Source organism: Lepus europaeus, chromosome 14 (genome assembly GCF_033115175.1).
Source record: "Lepus europaeus isolate LE1 chromosome 14, mLepTim1.pri, whole genome shotgun sequence".
NCBI lineage: Eukaryota > Metazoa > Chordata > Mammalia > Lagomorpha > Leporidae > Lepus > Lepus europaeus.
The window spans coordinates 9269004-9288548 of NC_084840.1; the positions used below are offsets into that span (position 1 = coordinate 9269004).

At 38.9% G+C, this 19545-nt stretch overlaps 1 protein-coding gene across 1 annotated transcript; it reads left to right on the top strand.

Moving 5' to 3' along the window:
- Positions 1-15579: 15579 nt before the first annotated feature.
- Positions 15580-19245, top strand: RGS1 (regulator of G protein signaling 1). Its single transcript, XM_062211234.1, has 5 exons — positions 15580-15725; positions 16070-16150; positions 16579-16640; positions 18139-18302; positions 19060-19245. The coding sequence occupies exons 1-5, from the start codon at positions 15580-15582 to the stop codon at positions 19243-19245; spliced, it is 639 nt and encodes a 212-aa protein (XP_062067218.1).
- Positions 19246-19545: the final 300 nt, after the last annotated feature.

Here is a 19545-nt window from a genome sequence, read left to right on the forward strand (position 1 = left end):
TCCTCCCATTTCTGTGTTTTAAGTATGTAGCATAAAAAACACTCATAGATTCCCAGAAAGGGCCACACTGGTATGAACTGGTATGAAGGAGCCCTGAATAGCTATTTTGTATATCTTTCTTATCTTTTTTTTTAACCTATTTCCTGTACTGCAAAGAAACTCACACAGGATGCTTATGAAATAAGATCTAATTTTTCAGTCCACATATGTTACAACTGAACATCAAAAAACCCCTAGATTTCACAGAACTAACTTTTAGTGTTTTTCTAATGGAAAGCCCCATGGTGTATAGGGTTCTCATAAACCACCTTGGAATCACAAAGTTGATCTCGTGCTTCTCTCTCACCTTAATGCTATCTAAGTGTCTGTCTTTTCATGCTTTCATCTTGGCACAAAATGCTGTCCTACTATGTGATCATGAAAACATTAATTTTATTTTTTTTTTTATTTTTATTTTTTTTTTTGACAGGCAGAGTGGACAGTGAGAGAGAGACAGAGAGAAAGGTCTTCCTTTTGCCGTTGGTTCACCCTCCAATGGCCGCCGCGGTAGTGCGCTGCGGCCGGCGCACCGCGCTGATCCGATGGCAGGAGCCAGGTGCTTCTCCTGGTCTCCCATGGGGTGCAGGGCTCAAGGACTTGGGCCATCCTCCACTGCACTCCCTGGCCACAGCAGAGAGCTGGCCTGGAAGAGGGGCAACCGGGACAGGATCGGTGCCCCGACCGGGACTAGAACCCGGTGTGCCGGCGCCGCAAGGCGGAGGATTAGCCTGTTGAGCCACGGCGCCGGCCGAAAACATTAATTTTAAAACACAACACATCCTATAAAGAATCTCCTCACTCTAAAATTCATACGATGCACTTAATATAAGTGTATAATATGGGAATTTGAAGTCCAAAATAATCAATTTTTTTAATCAGGGATGTCCAACGAGGCGTGCTGCTCACAAGTCAGTTCCTAAAATTCTCACTGGATGATACATGGTCATTTTTTTTTTTAAAGATTTTATTTATTTATTAGGTAGAGTTACAGACAGAGGGAGAGACAGAGAGAAAGGTCTTCCTTCCGTTGGTTTATTCCCTAAATGGCCGTAACGGCCAGAGCTACACTGATCTGAAGCCAGGAGCCAGATGCCTCCTCCCGGTCTCCCACGTGGGTGCAGGGGCCCAAGGACTTGGGCCATCCTCCAGTGCCTTTCCAGTCCACAGCAGAGAGCTGGATTGGAAGAGGAGCAGCCGAGACTAGAACCGGCACCCGTATGGGATGCTGGCATCACAGGCGGAGGATTAACCTACTGCGCCATGGCGCTGGCCCCAACAAAAATCTAATTTTGAACAGAACTAAAAATTTTGAGTCATTCCCAAGAATTAGGTAGAGATCTTAATATGCTAGTGAAATCTACAGTTTTGATACACTGATGAAAATTTCTGTGAGAACAGCTATCATGAGGAAAAAACTGATTAAACTGATGGAGGAAAAAAAAGTATCTAGTTTACAGTCCTGAAATATAAGTTGCCATGAAAGAACTCTGCTTGTGAGCTGTAAGCTCCACACCTCTGAAGAAGTTCCATGGGGTCATCACAGTGGCGTATTGGGTAAATCCAACGCCTGCAATGCTGACATCCCATATGGGCACCAGTTCGTGTTCCAGCTACTCCATTTCCCATACAGTTCCCTGCTAATGGTCTTGGAAAAGCAATAAACGATGGCCCAAGAGTTTGGACCCGTGCCGAACACCTTGGACACTCGGAAGAACCTCCTGGCTCTTGGCTGCAGCCTGGCCCAATCCTGAGCATCATAGTCATAGGGGAGTGAATCAGTAGATAGAAGATTCTCTCTCTCTCTCCTCTCTCTCTCCTCTCTCCCCTCTCTGTAACTCTTTCAAATAAATAAATCTTTCAAACAAAGAAGAAGTTCTACATTATATTTCAACTTGGGAAAGATACAAATGCAAAAGAGAAGCCCTGGTAGTAACCTGTAGGACTAGCCAACTGGGGGAAAACTTCATCTGGAGAGCAAAATTTTCCTCTATATTGTACTGAGACAGTTCTCAAGGATCACCTGCCCAATACGCTTACAGGAAAGTTTATTCCAAAGTAGTGATCGCTCTCGTCCTACAAAGCAGTGACTGAGAAACAGCATAGAAAAATGGAACAAGCTGGCCGGCACCGCGGCTCACTAGGCTAATCCTCCACCTGCGGTGCCAGCACCCCGGGGTTCTAGTCCTGGTTGGGGTGCCGGATTCTGTCCCGGTTGCTCCTCTTCCAATCCAGCTCTCTGCTGTGGCCTAGGAGGGCAGTGGAGGATGGCCCAAGTGCTTGGGCCCTACACCTGCATAGGAGACCAGGAAGAAGTACCTGACTCCTGGCTTTGGATCGGCGCAGTACCGGTCGTAGTGGCCATTTTGGAGGTGAACCAACGGAAAAGGAAGACCTTTCTCTCTGTCTCTCTCTCTGTCTAACTCTGCCTGTCAAAAAAAAAAAAAAAAAAAAGAGCGAGAGAGAGAGAGAGAGAGAGAAATGGAACAAGCATGAACTCTGAATTCAGATTTCAGTTCTATTCCAAGCTCTCACTAAGTTAGAAAAGCCAATCTTTTTGGCACTTAGTTGTCAAATGTATTAAATGAGGTCAATGGCATTTTTCTCAAAGGATTATGGTAAAGATTAGATCAAGCAATCTAAAATACCTAAGATGGTTCTATATCTACTATCTCAGCATTTTATCATTATTACCTTTATTAGTAAAGTTACTTCAGTAACAAATCTGAAGGGAAAAAAAACGACCATGAATGTTTCTGAGAAGATTTTTAAAATTTTTTATGTCTTTACTTAAGAAGGAGGGAAGAGGAGAGGAACAGCGAGAGAGAGAGAGATCTTACCCAGTGGTACATTGACCAGGTGCCTGCGATAGCCCACGGCCATGGCTAAGCTGGCTAAGGAATGCAGGGAAGCTGAGAGGTGGGGCAGGAAGCCAACCACTTGAGCCTGGCCACACCCAATAGCAGGAAGCCAGAGCTAAGAGCTGCGGCAGGTCTGGAAGCCTGATACTTTGATGTGGGATGTGGGCATCGAAATCTGTTTCTTAACCCTGGGTCAAATGCCTTCCCTGGAAATTTCTTTATAATCATTGCTGTACCTAACAACTGAAAGACTGACACAGATAATTGTGCCTGCATGAGCACAGCAAGAAGTATCAGGAGGTAGCATACACTGGTATATAAAAATATCAAATATAAACTTCGCATTTGGGGGAAATATTCAGGTTCTAACTACTAAATTGGATTATAAATTTGTATGTTTCTAAATCATAGTGCAAAAAATGTTTTATTGCGATTTTCTGCAAGTATTGAAAAAATTAAAAGACATGATACTTTTTCTTACAAAAAATAAACTTAAATAGCATTTTATAAAAAAAAAATTTGAAGATCAGCCCATTCTAAATCACTTTGCTTCCCTGAGATTATCCGTCTTCAGATCACAGCCCTAAAGGTCACTATATGAAATCAATCATTTGAAAGTGAATTTCATTTTCAGTTGCATGTACTATGGCAAAGTTTTCTTCAATGAAGAAAGCACTGCAAAAATAACATGTTATTTAGAATGATGAAAAGGAGAAACTGAAGGGTGTTAATTATACTGATGAATTTCTAGATCTCCTTGTGACACATGAGAGTTCCATTCAACACAAGTATTCTAACAAAGCACACAGCACTTCCCTAATCATGCCTTCTGTTATGAATGGGGGAAGTGTGGTATGGAAGTTACCCTCACAAGAGCTGTTTCTAGCTCGGACCGTGACGCACTGATTGACTCTAGACTAGTCATTTGACAAGCCATCAGCAAATGTGTTCATTCCTACTACTTCTTTTGAACCTCAAATACCATCACTTTAGAGACAAAATCTAATTCCATAACTTTAAATATTGAACAAATCTAGGCCATTTGATAAATCTGTACAAGGATTACATTATAACCAACAGTAAATGCAGTAAGTTTAGTACAGTAGTGTTTTGAAGCTGAAAACACTAGTCACATGAATACATGAATGAAGAAGGAAATTTTATATAAGTGAATTGTTGCCAATGTGTAATATTAAAGCAAGAGGAAATTAGGGCTAGAAAATAATTATGTCAATGTAAAAATAATACCCAAAAAAATGGTCACTTAATTTTTGGATGCCACCAAGCTGAGGACATCTGTTTTCAAAGATTTACTATATTAGAACTCTCAGGACATCATTAAAAATAAATAATGATTCCAGAGAGAAGAGAAACAATTGTAGTGAACCTCATGATTGTATAGTTTCTTTACCACCTGGAGAAAACAACCAAAATGTTCATAACAGCTGAGGTTGACCTAAGCCAAATGCCAGGAACAGGGAATTCATCAAGGCCTCCCACATGGCTGGCAGAAACTCAACAACCTGAGCTGTTACTTACTGCATCTGAAGGTGAATAAAGCAGGAATTGGGACAGGGACAAGACCAAACCCAGGCATCATCATATGGGATATGTGTCCCAAGTAACATCGTCACCACTAAGCCAAACACCCTGACAATAACCAATGTATTTTCTAGTAGAGATGACCCTCCTTCTCTTTTTAATGACTTAAAGTCTGAATTAAAAATTCAGACTAACACCAAAAGGGAGAACAGACTGTACATCTCGCCGTGTGTGCCATTTTCCACAATTACTGAAAAGAAACAGAAAGCCAGGATATGAAAACCTAACATTTTGTAAATTAATGGAGAAGCCTTAACTTGGGTATAAAATGTCCTATCACTGAAGCAAAATAAATAAATAATTTTAAAAAGTACTTTAGAGGGCAGATAGTAATTTGTTTTTCTAGAATTATTAGTAGTTTTGTTTACATTCTTTTTCTTCAAAATAGGAAGGGGGGGGGGCGGCACTGTGGTGTAGCGGGTAAAGCCGCCGCCTGCAATGCCAGCATCCCGTATGGGTGCCGGTTCAAGACCCAGCAGCTCTGCTTCCGATCCAGCTCTCTGTTACGGCCTGGGAAAACAGTAGAAGATGGTCCAAATGCTTGGGCCCCTGCACCCACATGGGAGACCTGGAAAAAGCTCCTGGCTCCTGGCTTTGGAACAGTGCAGCTCCAGCCATTGTAGCCATCTGGGGAGTGAACTAGCGGATGGAAGACCTCTCTCTCTCTCTCTGCCTCTCCTCTCTGCCTCTCGTCTCTCTGTGTAACTGTGACTTTCAAGTAAAATAAATAAATCTAAAAAAAAAGGAGGTGGTAGAAAACAAAAGTGAAGCTAAGGGAAATGCAGAACTTTTTCCAATAATATCACACCTTTCTGGAAGGAGGGCCCTATCAGGCCTCCAGAGGGTTAGGGCTTGAAATGAGAGCTATGAGTAGAAGCTACTGAATTAGACTACTAGGAACATACTTTCTCAAGGCAAAGATATTTCTTGAGACATAGGAGACCTGAGCATGGAGTGGGGAACAATTTTGGCCTTCTCTATTTAGTACCTTGTAACAGCTATGTGATTTTGGATGTGCTATTTAATCTCCCAAACCTTCATTTGATTATAAAAAATGAGACCAGTTACATATATTTCATAAGGCAGATGTAAATACTAAATGCCATCATCTTCCTAGACTGCTCAACATGATGAATATTCTCGGAGCTGATGGGTATGCTTGTATAAGAAGTTAATTATAACAGACACTTCTGACTTAACATGTGACTAGAACAGTAAACTAAATATAACACTCTAAGTAACTTTTTTTACCATCTTTGCTTCCCCTCTGATAACTTTTATGGATATCACCAAGTGATATCCATAAGTTTTACTTTTTTCATCAAATGATATCCATAAAAGATGGTAAGACACACAGATGAAAGAGTTTTAAAGTGTTATGAAATGAGTGGAAAAATATATACCAAAATTGAGTTGCAGAAGGACCAGAGAGACATAGGGAAGAAGGATATACTGACTGCAGTATAATGAACTGTCAGTAATGGGTACCATTTAAAGCAATTATAAAGATAACCAGTAGAACGAACATGCAAACCCTCACGTCCCTGCCTATTTGGTGTTAGCTGGCAGCTTTTATCTTCTGAGAATACCCTGTACTCAACTTCAATATACGTTTTGAAATTTCCCATTTATTATTATTATATTTATACTTGACTGCATGCTTTTCACATTTTTTAAACACTCCAATTGTATGATTAGCAGGAAGCAACACCTCTTTCAAATAACACTATGGTAGGAAAGGCACTGCTGCCAGTCAGCGCCACAGAATAGTAGTGCCTGCATATCCTTGCTCCAGAGACTCCAGAGAAAAATCAGTTTGGAATCCCAAAATGTACTCCAAATCTCCCTACATCCATAAGAGTTCAGAAGACTGTGTCTGGATAGATAGTGGGCAGTGGTAGGACACTGCTTCCGATGCTACAACTTAGGAGAAAAAACAAGAAATTTCTAAAAGTATCATATTTTTAAAGAAATCAGAGAGCTGTAGAAGCAGAGAAATAAGTAAAATCAGAAAGAGAAGAGACCTTCGTAGGTAGGCTGAGATCACTGGCCATTTTCTTCCCTGGAAATGCAACCCTCAAGCATGGGCATGGAGTTTTAGAATAGGCAGAGAAATGCTATACAGAAACAGAGGGGCATAGCAGCAGAACCTTTGGCAAGTCACAGGAGCTGATAGGATGGATTGGAATCTAGAAGAGACCAAACACACAGCAGGTTCTCGACTTTCGACATCGGTCTTGTGCCATTGCTGCACCCTGAATAGCTGCGTGAGAGTCCCATCAGTTTGCTGTACTAAGTTGCACCTTGATGGCTCTCTGGAAAGACACCTGCCATGTACGACTGCTAAGTAAACCTATCAGAAAAAGAAACCTGGAAGGACTTTACTGCCTCACATCTATCAAGAGTACAAACTCCTTGCACAGAGACTGGAACTCAAATTCTTAGTCTAATCCCTCCTGTTTCAATCACCTAGGACTGATATTCCAACTAACAAAAGGTGGGTGGTGGAGGTAATTGAATAGATGCTGATTTCCTTCCCTTTCTATGCTGAGCATCCAATGACATCCATACAGGTGAAAGAGTTTTAACGTGTTACGAAATGAGTGGGAAAATAGATACCAAAAATGAGTTGCAGAAGGACCAGGGAGACATAGGGAAGTAGGATATACTGGTTGCATTATAATGAATTGTCAGTAATGTATACCATTTAAAGAAATTATAAAGATAACCAGTAGAACAAACATAAAAACCCTCATGCCCCTGCCTATTTGGTATTAGTTGCCAACTTTTGTCTTCTGAGAATACTCTGTACTCAACTTTAATAAATGTTTTGAAATTTCCCATTTATTTTTCTCTCTCCAGAGTAACACTTATCCCTAGAACCCCTAATACCCATAAGAGTGACTAGTTTACAATAAATATGTACTAAACAGTTGCCAATAGTTGAACAAACCTTCAAATTAATCAGGATGAATACAGACACAACTATAACAAAAATATTCCATAATATATATTTACATTTTTTTAAAAACCTATTTGAGAGACAGAGAAAAAGAGAGTACACTCCAAACCACTGGTTCACTCCCCAAATGCCTGCAGCATCTGGGGCTGGGTCAGAATAAAGCTGGGAGCTGGGTACTCAATCCAGGTCTCCCATCACTTAAGCTGGAGTCAAGAGTTGGAGAAAGGAATGGAACCAAAATGTTGTAATATGAGGCTTGGGCATGTTAACTACTAGTAAATGCCCACTCCCAATTTGAATTTCAAAATAATGAAGAAAAAAAAAAAAAGCGTACCACAACATGCTGAAAGAACTGGTTATTTAATCTGCTCATGTATAAGACAACTGGAGGTCTGTCAACAAAGATGGAACTGTGGTTTCCTAAGGTCATCAGGAACTGAGATTCTTTTGTATTTCTGCTAAGTCATTCTTGCTCTCTAAATTTCCATTCTTTGAAATCTCATAGTTGCTCAGACAGGTGGAAAAAGGGGAAAGGCAAAGAGAAAAAGGTACATACTGGCAGGATCTGCCCTCCTTCAAAGTGCGTGGAAGTGTAATGGCACAGAGTAAGTAAGTAACATTTGTTGAATGAATGTAATGAACCAACAACTCTCATGACCATGTCTATTTGGGGTTAGTTGCCACATTTTACTTTCTCAGAATACATTATACTCTACTTTGTAAATTTAATACAGGTCTTGAAAGTTCCCCCATTTATTTGTCTCTCTATAGAATAGCACGTACCTCCTGGATTCCCTGATGCTCAGAAGAGTGACTAGCATACACTAAGCATGTAATAAAAAGCTGCCCAATAGTTGAACAAATTAGTGTAAGTCTCAGCCGTTAACCCATTCACTGAATAAGACTTTAATAGCTCATGTATACTGGTACTACTCTGAATATTTGAGAAAAACAAAGCATGTCTCATGATTTTCCATCCTAGTTGGGAGAGGCAAAATCAAAATAAACCTGCGCTCCCACCCCACTCCCACCCCCAAATAGACTCTTTTGGCAGCTGGTGTCCTGAGTTGTGTGCATCTGTGCCCTCCACATAGGTCCACTGTGTCGCTTAATTTCCGGTGGGGTAGGAGGGCGGGTATGGTGGGAAGAATCACTATACTTAAAGTTGTACTTATGATATTTGTACTCCTTAAATAAAAGGTTTCTTTGGGAAAAAATTAAAAAATAGAATTAAAAATAAAAATTTAGATCAGGCACAGAAAACTCTGGAATACCATAGACCATATGTATCCACAGTAACAGTAAAAATCATGCTAAGGGTGGCCACTGTTTATAAACACCCAGTGGGTTTGACATTAATATTCAGAAAAAATAATATATACATACATAAACAGATACAAAAATTGAAGAAAATACCATTCTGGTATTAATGAGCAATAAGTAGTTTGACTTTTGTAAGAACAGAGTACATCAGGCAGCCTTGATTTTTTTTCCAAGAATATCACATAATTAACATGAAAAAATGAAGCAAATAAGTCACTGTTTTTAACAACTTTAATGTTTAGTAAGACAAAAGGTAAATCATTGAAATAGTTATTAGAAACTTGACATTATAACCCATTTATTGAACTGAGCCCCTAAGATTTGTAACTTATCAACCTAGACAAATTACCTCTGTATACTAACCTTTTAGAACTTTCACTTTTACATCTATGCTATATGTTATGTACTAAGCATCCCATGCCAGTTCCAGGTAATTCTGTACTGTTCTTACAGCATATACAATCCAGTGCGAAATTAACTACAGGAAAAATATCAATCAAGGATTCTTTTAGTATATTCAAAAATAACTTGGAAAATAGGCCTTATAGAATCTCATGAGCCCAGTTCACTAATGGTCCTAAATTCAATTTTCTTATAAGCTCTCAATTTACAGAAAATAGATACTCAATGTTTACTTTAAGTTGATTAGATCAGGGTGAGGAAAGAAACCAGATGCTTATCTTGCTCAGTTGCATTTACTGAGATCACTGAACTTCAGAGTTGGTAGATATTTGCTTTTATTAAAATTCTGTCAGCACATTTCTTTGTTTAGAAAACAAAACCAGAAGCAACTTTAAAAGTTTAATCTTTTCAGTCGCAAAAGACAGAAAATAGGCATCAATGTCCCCATCAACACTCTATACAAACATAAAGATTCTTCAAACTCACTTTTGTTGGAAGCTTTTTCAAATAAACTCTATGAAAGTTAGCTAAAACATTTTTGGTAGCCCTACTAATAAGCATTGAAGACTCCAAAGGCCACAGGAGCCAAAGAAGGCCCAGGTAGTGAGTCAACTTAATGAGGAGTCACAGATGAGCTAGCTGGCAACTGACAACTGAGGGGTAAGGCTCACAAAACTGTCTTTTGGAGCCCATTTTAAGGTTTGCAAAGCTTTATGTTTACATACAGGATTCGTTCTTCCATGATCCTTAAACACAAAGATGTTTCTACTTATGGAATGCCATTTATCACTCAGCTGTGTCCTTTTGTACTTTCCACAGGTTACTGAATACAAATACTACAAGACAAGGAAAAAAACAAACAAAAATACCATATTGATTCTGTAACAAACGTAATAGTGCTTTGCTTTCTTTCCTGGTTTTTCAGAATTAACTATTCCTTCTGTGTTCCGTCCTCAGCACACGGACTCTAATAACACTACTCACTTTGATTACTTGTTTAAACATCTGCCTGACCTGCTACACGTTGGACCCCTAAAGATACAGATTCACTTAGCATTATATTTGCAGTACCTTACATCTACCACGTCGCAGAAATGCAATGAAAGTTTGTCGAATTAAGATATTCTGCTTTGGGCCCAGTGCTGTGGCGCAGCGGGTTAACGCTCTGGCCTGAAGCGCCAGCATCTCATATGGGTGCTGGTTCGTGTCCCGGCTGCTCCACTTCCGATCCAGCTCTCTGCTATTGCCTGGGAAAGCAGTACAAGAAGGCCCAAGTTCTTGAGCCCCTGCATCCGCGTGGGAGACCTGGAGAAGGCTCCTGGCTCCTGGCTTCCTATTGGCACAGCTCGAGCCATTGCAGGCATTTAGGGAGTGAATCATCAGTTGAAAGACCTTTCTCTCTCTCTCTCTCTCTCTCTGCCTCTCCTCTCTCTCTGTGTAACTCTTTCAAATAAATAAAGAAAATAAATCTTAAAAAAAAGATACTCTACTTCAAATGTTCAAAATTTCTATTTATGTCGCTGACTCTTCCACTACAGATAAATTTTTTAAAGGAGTTCCATTTCTTTCTTTTGTTTATTATGTATTTATTTGAAAGTTACATAGAAAGGTAGAGAGGTCTGTCATCCCCTGGTTCACACCCCATATGGCCTCAATGGCCCGAGGTGAGCCGATCCAAAGTCAGGAGCCAGGAGCTTCTTCTGGGTCTCTCTCCAGTGTGGGTATAGGGGCCCAAGAATTTGGGCCATTCTCCACTGCCTTCCTAGGTGCATAATCAGGGAGCTGAACTGGAAGTGAAGTAGCCGGGACTTGAACTGGCACCCATATGGGATGCTGGCACTGCCAGCCAGGGCTTTAACCCCTTGAACCAGAGTCCTGGCCCCTATTTTTATTTTTAAAATACAATCTCATACTCACCAATGTCCTTCATCCCCTAATTCCTAACATCCACCACAAAATTTAAGCATTATTATTAAGACTCAACATCAGTTTAACAGATATCAAGGTTAAAAATATCATTCAGCAACATTCCCTACTGCTATTCAGGTAATAGGAATGATTAGATTCAAATGGAAAATCAATCAAACAAAAACTAAAATGTTCCTCATTTTCACCATTGAAATTAATAACCATAATCTGAAATGTTTTACTGAGCCAATCTTCTTGGTATTTTAAAATACAACACTTAGGATTTTTCTTACAGAGGAAACTATTCTGTATGTCACTAAAATAGTATGCACATGTCATTTAAACAATGCACAGATGCACAGCACCAAACGTGAACTCTAATGGACTTTGGTGATAATGATGTATCATAATAATTTTGATTATAATAAATATATTACATTGGAGCCAGCGCAGTAGCACAGCGGGTTAAAGCCCTGGCCTAAAGTGCCGGCATCCCATATGGGCACCAGTTTGAGACCTGGCTGCTTCACTTCCAATCCAGCTCTCTGCTATGGCCTGGGAAAGCAGTAGAAGATGGCCCAAGTCCTTGGGCCCCTGCACCCACAAGGGAGACCTGGAGGAGGTTTCAGCGCAGCTCCGGCCGTTGCGGCCATCTGGGGAATGAACAATTGGATGGAAGACCTCTCTCTCTCTCTCGGTCTCTCTGCCTCTCTTCTCTATGTGTGACTCTGACTTTCAAATAAATAAATAATTTTTTAAAAAAACATATTACATTGTGGAGGGGTGATGACAGTGGTAGAGGTTGGAGCAGGGTGATGGGGAGATAATAAGCCAGGAACTCAATATAGTTTTCCTATGTTGGTGGCAGGGACAACTGTTTGAGTTCATTACTCCTCCCAGGGTGCACATTAGCAGTAAGCTAGAATTGGGAGTGGAGCCCTGGTTCTCTGAAATGGTATGCAGGTATCCTAAATGGCATCTAAACCTGTAAGGCTGTTCTGAAATCCTCCCAATTCCAAAGTCATTGTTTCCAAAAAGTTACTATTTGATGTCTTTCCTTAATGACTTTAACAAGAGTGGTCAGACTACCACAGTGAGAGATATTTAGGGAACTTTCAGTGCCCTGCCATGGACTTGTAAGCCCTTGCTGATACAACTGGACCACAGCTGCCTTGCTGTGGCACAAACAGGATCTGAGTGGCTAGCAAGCAGCAGCTGAGAGAGTATACACATTATGGTGTCACCAGGATGACTTCAACATCCAATCACGATGCAGGATTGAGTCTGAGTCTGAAAGCAAGCAATTGTAATTACTTGCAATGCTTGAACTTGACAGTCTATATTAGAGTAAATAAATGTTGGGAGGTTTAAAGCACTTACTTAATACATAAGGGGTACATATTTATTTGGTCTTGGACTACAATTTCCTAACAGTATCAAAAGAACATTATTTCTACAAATTATTTTTACTATCTAAAGAGGGTTCAGTTCTTTGAAAAATTAGAAATTCACTATTTCTCAAATTCATTTGGCCCCAGAAGTTTTGCTGCTGCTGTTCTGGGATGCTTATTAACATGCAAAGGAACTACTAGTGCAGAATAATGCTTGGGAAATTGTCAATATATTTAGATGACAATAATATTGGGCCATTTTATTTAAAATAATATTTTATATCTGAAATTAATATATTATAAGAATAAAAAGAAATAATGAAATAACAAATAGGAGAAACATAGGAAAAACTACCAGACATGATAATGGGTAAGTTTCAGAGGTCAATAGTCTGCATTATATATAAAAATATTTATATTAAAGACAGTCTCATTAAAGTCAAGAAAATATTATGTTTATTATTTGGCAATGTTTGCCACATTCTAGTTATGCAATCAAACAAAAATAAAATGTACTATAAACACCAAGAAAAAAACATTGGGCCATTTTAAAAATCATTTTCCTCTAACATAACTTACAATTTTCTAGCAGATTAAAAGGTTAGTATAGGGGGGCTGGCAGTGTGGCTTAATGGGATAAACCTCCACCTGAGGAGTTGACATCCCAAATGGGCACTGGCTCTAGTCCTGGCTGCTCCTCTTCCAGTCCAGCTCTCTGCTATGGAAAACAGTGGAAGGTGGCCCAAATGCTTGGGCTCCTGCACCCACATGGGAGACCTGGAAAAAGTTCCTGGCTCCTGTCTTCCCATTGGCCCAGCTGTGGCCATTTAGAGAGTGAACCAGTAGATGGAAGAATTTCTCTCCCTTTCTGTCTATAACTCTACCTCAAGTAACAATAATAAATTTAAAAAAAAAAAAAAGGTTAGGAAACAAACAGCATGAGTGATGATGATTTTAACAGAAAAACAAGTATGGACTGAATCACAGGAAGTATACAAACAAATGCCTTTCCGTCATCAGTCTTGGAGCCTTATCAGTTTTGTCTGGGTCACTTCAAAAGAAGTCAGTTTATCTCACTAATGCTCTTTCCTACTGAATCATGTTATCTTTCTAACATCAAATGATGTCTGTTGCATATAATATAAAATATGCTCGTGACTATGTATAAGTGATTTTTATAACATTATGAATGTTTTCTTCATATATTCTTTTTCAAAAATATTTATTCATTTATTTGAAAGTCAAAGTGAAAAAGAGAGGAAGAGACAGAGATCTTCCATCTGCCGGTTCACTCGCCAGATGGCCACAAAGGCCAGGGGTGGGCCAGGCCAAAGGCAGGAGCCAGGAGCTTCATTTAGTTTTCTCACATGGGTGGCAGGGGCCCAAACACTTGGGCCATCTTCTACCTCTTTTTCCCAGGCAGTTCACAGGGAGCTGGATTGGAAGTGAAGCAGCTGGGACATGATCCATTGCCCACATGGAATGCCAGCATCACAGGTGGCAGCTGTACCTTCAATGCCATAACACTGGCCCCTCCAAATATTCTTTATCCTAATGATAGAACCAGGACAGAAAAATAGTCTCCTCCCATTTATAAGCTTTATCTAATATAAGCTGCTGTCCTTTAGTGACAAAATCCAAAGGAAATGTAAATGAATACTCTTTGAATAAGCCACATTCTACACAAACATTTTAAGAGCTTATATTGTACTTACCCTTCTACACTGAGAGGTGATTAGTCAGTCATTTAGTTCCTCAGTTTTTTTTTTCTAAATTTCAATCTCAATTAATGAGAGACTATATTTCTCTAGAGATACCGCCAAGATTTAGAAGATCATCTAAATACATATTATAGGTCTATCCAAATATATTCTTACTTTACCCTGAGCTGTTTTCCCTCTGATATTGTGTGATTGTGTATATTACATATTATACCATTATTTTTATGGCAAACATTCTCTTATTTATTCATAGGTTTTCATATATTTTGTTCTTTTCCTAGGAATTATTATGTAAAAAAAATCAATGTTGTGTGATAGTTATATTACTAATAAATATTAGACTAATATTAAAAGTTATGTATGCCATAAAATCATCTTATGTGTCACACACCTTGACAAGTACTCACATGAGAATTCCCTGCCTTGGATCTAAAGGATGAGTGTTGAAGTGGGAAAAAGTGACATTAACAACTAATAATATTCTTTCCTGCTAGATATATGAAAAAAATCAGATTTTTTTTAAACATTGCTTCCTGTAAAAGAAAAAGAACAAACTTTTACAAATAATGTGATCAAGAGAATTTCACAATCAAGAACTAGGACCAGGGGTTAAGCTGCCACCTCTGGCACTGGCATCACACATGGGCACTGGTTTGAGTCGTGGCTGCTCCACTTCCTATCTGGCTCTCTGCTAATACATCTGGGAAAGCAGTGGAAGATGGACCATTGTCTTGGGGCCATGGTACCCATATGGGAGACCCAGAAAGAGTCCTGTCTGGGCTCCTGACTTTGGCCTGGACCAATGCCAGCTATTGCTGCCATTTGGGGTGTAAACCACAAGATGGAAGATCTGTGTGTGTCTATGTGTGTGTGTTGTATCCCTCTTTTTCTATCACTCTGCCTTTCAAATAAATAAAATTAATCTTAAAAAATAACTATCTAAAGCATGAGAATGGGGGAAAAGGTAACAACTCTAATATTGATTTCTATGTGACACAATAAGTACAACAAATGAAAGATTTTATTGGAATATGCATTTTTTAAGGAAGAAACAAGCATCTCCTAGAACCAAAGACTGATCTGCCGATGCTTTAGACACGTGACATACGTGAGAGTGCTTCTACAGGTTAAATATTTTTTTTCTTTCTTTCTAATCAAGTGACTTGCTCTCATTTGGTTAAGTTTCAACCACAAGACATCACTGTATGCTTTTTTCTTTAAGACATACGTCACAAAACACCAAGAAAGGAGGAACTGCCAGCGTCTGTGGTAACATCACTTGATAAACAGACTGCTTTGAAAAGCAGACGCTGCCTGCCTTCCCTATATAAAGCAGCAGACACATTAACTAACAGACACTCGCCGAGAGGACCATGCAAGCAGCAGCCATCGCCACGCCAAGGCTGGACAGGATGCCAGGAATGTTCTTCTCTGCTCACTCTGCCCACTCAAAAGATCTAAAAGAAACTGGTCACTCACTTCTAGACGACAAAACACAAAAAAAGAGGCCTAAGACGTTGTAAGTTCATTCCGTGTCTCACTTAGACTGCCTTCAATGACAAACGGATTGTGAATGAACAAAGAATTGGGGCATTTAGTTTAGCCAAATCAGAGCAATTACCTGTTGTGACTTATTAGATTCTACTGTATTAAAAAATCATGTTGTGGTACTAAATTAGGAGGGGACTTTTCCAGACATTAAGTAATAAAAACGGGCTCTATCTTAATATAACAAAATGTTTCATCAACTATTTTTATTATTGTCTTATGTCTTAGATAAGTTTATCCCATGCTCTTTAAATTTTACAACTAGAATGAATTCTACTGAACAAATATGAATATTAACTTCTGTGTCTTTTGCAGTGGAATGGACATGAAAGCATACCTGAGATCTGTGATCCCACATCTGGAGTCTGGAATAAAATCTTCCAAGTCCAAGGACATGTACGTACTTGAATACACTGAACTGTCATTATCACTTACAAGAGCAGCCTCTGTAACAGCTCTCTGTCCTAGTGAGAAACTGATACTGCAAGTAGTGGAATTTGTTTCTTTCAAGTAATATACCAAATAAGATTAGACTACATGAGTACCAAGGTAAACTAAATACAAACATATGTGCATATATTTGCTATTTATTTTTGCACTATCAGATTTTATCTATTTTTCAAACTTTATTGGCAGATATTTTCATAAATATGATAATGCTAAGGGAAATTTTGTCTTTCCTAGAAAATTTTAGTAAGATTTATTATAACTAGAGTAAGTCTTAGTTTGTAAAAGTTGTTAAAATGTAACAGTCACCCTGACTTCATTTGTGCTTGCGAAAAAAAAGTATTTTATTCCTTTATGTATATTCTGTCCGCTTGCAGACTCTCTGCTGATGAAGTAATGCAGTGGTCTCAATCCCTGGAAAAACTTCTTGCCACCCAAGGTAAGTACAGATTAACTACCAAAAGTTGTATTTTGATTTTTCTGTGTTCACTGATAAGTTCAGCACAGTTGCCTCTGTGTAATCTATTGTTGGTGTTGGCTAACACTAAATTCTGCCACCATCTGCTTCCAGGGCTAATAGATATTCCCCATTCCCCTTCATTAGTTCAGGAACAAAATTAAAATTTGTGCTATGGCTCTGAAGTTGAAAGTGTAAAAATAAACCAAATATCTCAACATACGAATTTCCATTTTGAAAGCTGTCTGAAGAATGGATTCTGTACAGCTGGATTAAAGCTCATGATTAATTTATTCAATTAATTATTTTATCAGTCAGATAGTCACTAATTCACTCATTCATCCCACCTTTATCTGTCAGACACTAAAAATACACCACGAATTCAAAAACAAAAACACAGCCCTTACTAAATAGAAGGTATCTGAGGCACACAAAGTAAATGAGTATATTAACCATAACGTGATAAATTTAATAACCAGGATTTGATGAAGGCTTTTTTTTACTTGTATGTATCTCATAAATACAACAATAAGAACATGGTAATTCTTCCCACGGCACCAGCCCTCTCACCCACTCCCCCTTCCCCCCATTTCCTCCTCCCTCTCTTGTTTGGTCTCAGAAAGAAATAGAAACAGAAAGAAAGGGGGAAAAAGAAAGAATGGAATAATTAAAAAAAACTAAGAGAATCTTTCCTCAACAGTCCAAACAAGGGCTATTAAATACAAAGAGTCTGGTTGGAATTTTTTGAGGAGAGACAGTAAAGAATGAAATGAGCTTGGCTTCCCCTTGTAAGGGGCATTGTTTTTCTATCAGAACTAGAGGTGTAGATAAGCTTGGTTCTATGCAGAGATTTATCCTCTTTTCCCCAGAATCACTCTAAGGAGTCTCACATGAGAATTAAGTAGTTCAACCTACTTCACCCATCTTGTTACCTGACTTAGTCTAAAATTCAGCCACACAAAGAAATGACACAGCAAAGGCACATAGAAAAGTCCCAGTAATACCAGCAAATAAATTCAGGACATCAGGCACACAAGTAATATACTGACCTCACATTTTTTAATTAAAATGAATCGATTGGAAAATTAGGTTTGTTAATTATTAACATGATATTAATGCCCTTTCAATGTCTGCTTCCCTAAAATACTTTAAAATACTGAACACTCTGGCTAAGACTTTGTATATTTTCAAAAGAGATTGTTTTATAATTAGCAGAGCAGAATTTCAAATTAAACAGCAAACAGAAGCAAAGCATAGTTCTGCAGCCACAAGGAGCAGCTCTGTGACTAAGGGAAAGTTTGCCTGGCCTCAGATTCCTCTTGCATCAATGAAGGATTCTCCAAGAACTTCCTTTTGACAAACTATGATATAGCTAATTCGGCCATCTCTTCCTTTTGTACACAGAGATTGGGATAGTACTTTTCTCATAAATTTCTTCAATTAATTTAATTTCTCAATTCCCTCCTTTTTTTTTTTTTAGCTGGTCAGGATGTTTTTGGAAATTTCCTGAAGTCTGAGTTCAGTGAGGAGAATATTGAGTTCTGGCTGGCTTGTGAAGACTACAAGAAAACAGAATCTGACCATTTGCACTGCAAGGCAGAGAAGATATATAAAGCCTTTGTGCATTCAGATGCTGCTAAGCAAGTGAGTATTATGTTCATGACTATCAGTTTGTGTGTGTCAGTGTGTATGTCAGTGTGTGTGTCTGTGTGTGTCTGTGTGTGTCTGTGTGTGTCTGTGTGTGTGTGCATAAGAACATAGACACAGAAATAGCTCTCAACATGCACAGCACAAGGATATTCTATTTGAATATCACTTTACTTCCATATGTTTAAGTAGATTCATGTAATTCAGTGCAATGATAACATAATTCTCTATATTTGTGACTCAGTATAAAGAATGAAAAGATCAATTTTGTAAAATTACCTACTATGACAGGGAGCAGGGACATGGCATTCCAGGCCAGATCTATATGCTCGAGGGCTGATCTTCCTGCTCTTAGATAAGGGTAAAACATAGATTCCTATAATACGTAAAGTTGCAGCAGCAAAAATATTTCCAGTTGGGAGCAGTGCCCACCTTCCAGTTAAATACACTTTGTCCAAGCAGAAAATACCCACATAAAGAGCCCTGTCCTCTTACTAATGTTAAATGTCCACACTACTCTTTCTCTGATACCTGTACCTCCTTCTGTGCATCTATAATGTTCAGCGTCAGCCTCTTTAGTATCTCCCAACTAGAGTACGAGCAAACCTGGAGCATCTAGAAAAGGCATTCCAGAGAAACGTGAACTGTTTTAAATGAGCATGTAAAGCAATTTTCTTGAAATGCTTCAGAAAACAATAATGTAAAAATTGTAACAAATGAGAATTGCATATTAATTAGTTTGGAATCCTTTCAGATCAATATTGACTTTCGCACTCGAGAATCTACTGCCAAGAGAATTAAAGCACCAACTCACACATGTTTCGATGAAGCCCAAAAAGTCATATATACTCTTATGGAAAAGGACTCCTATCCCAGGTTCCTGAAATCAGATATTTACTTAAATCTTCTAAATGAACTTCAAGCTAATAGTCTAAAGTGACTGGCTGCTGGCTAATGGCATTAGAAGATGGTAACAAGTACAGAAGGAACATGCCAGTGAGGCTCCCTGAACAAGTTGCCCTTTTAGGGTGACTCAGTAGGTCCAGGGGAAGAACAAATGATTCTGAATGGATTAATATGGAGGTTATCCAGGTGTAAGGTTGAAGTATAAGCAAAATGAAAATTGGGAGACTGTAGAAGAAAGGAGATGCTGTGGTACTAACATAAGACACAAGTGGACTTCTGCATTAGAAAATCCTTCTGAATTGGAAACTGTAGTTGCACAGAAACTGTGAATAAA

What these genes read in the sequence shown, in the direction of transcription:
- RGS1 (XM_062211234.1), top strand. Translation starts at nt 15,580, where the DNA reads ATGCAAGCAGCAGCCATCGCCACGCCAAGGCTGGACAGGATGCCAGGA. An exon ending in AAAAAGAGGCCTAAGACGTT is followed by an intron (nt 15,726 to 16,069) that starts GTAAGTTCATTC and finishes TGTCTTTTGCAG; the next exon opens with TGGAATGGACATGAAAGCAT. An exon ending in TCTTCCAAGTCCAAGGACAT is followed by an intron (nt 16,151 to 16,578) that starts GTACGTACTTGA and finishes GTCCGCTTGCAG; the next exon opens with ACTCTCTGCTGATGAAGTAA.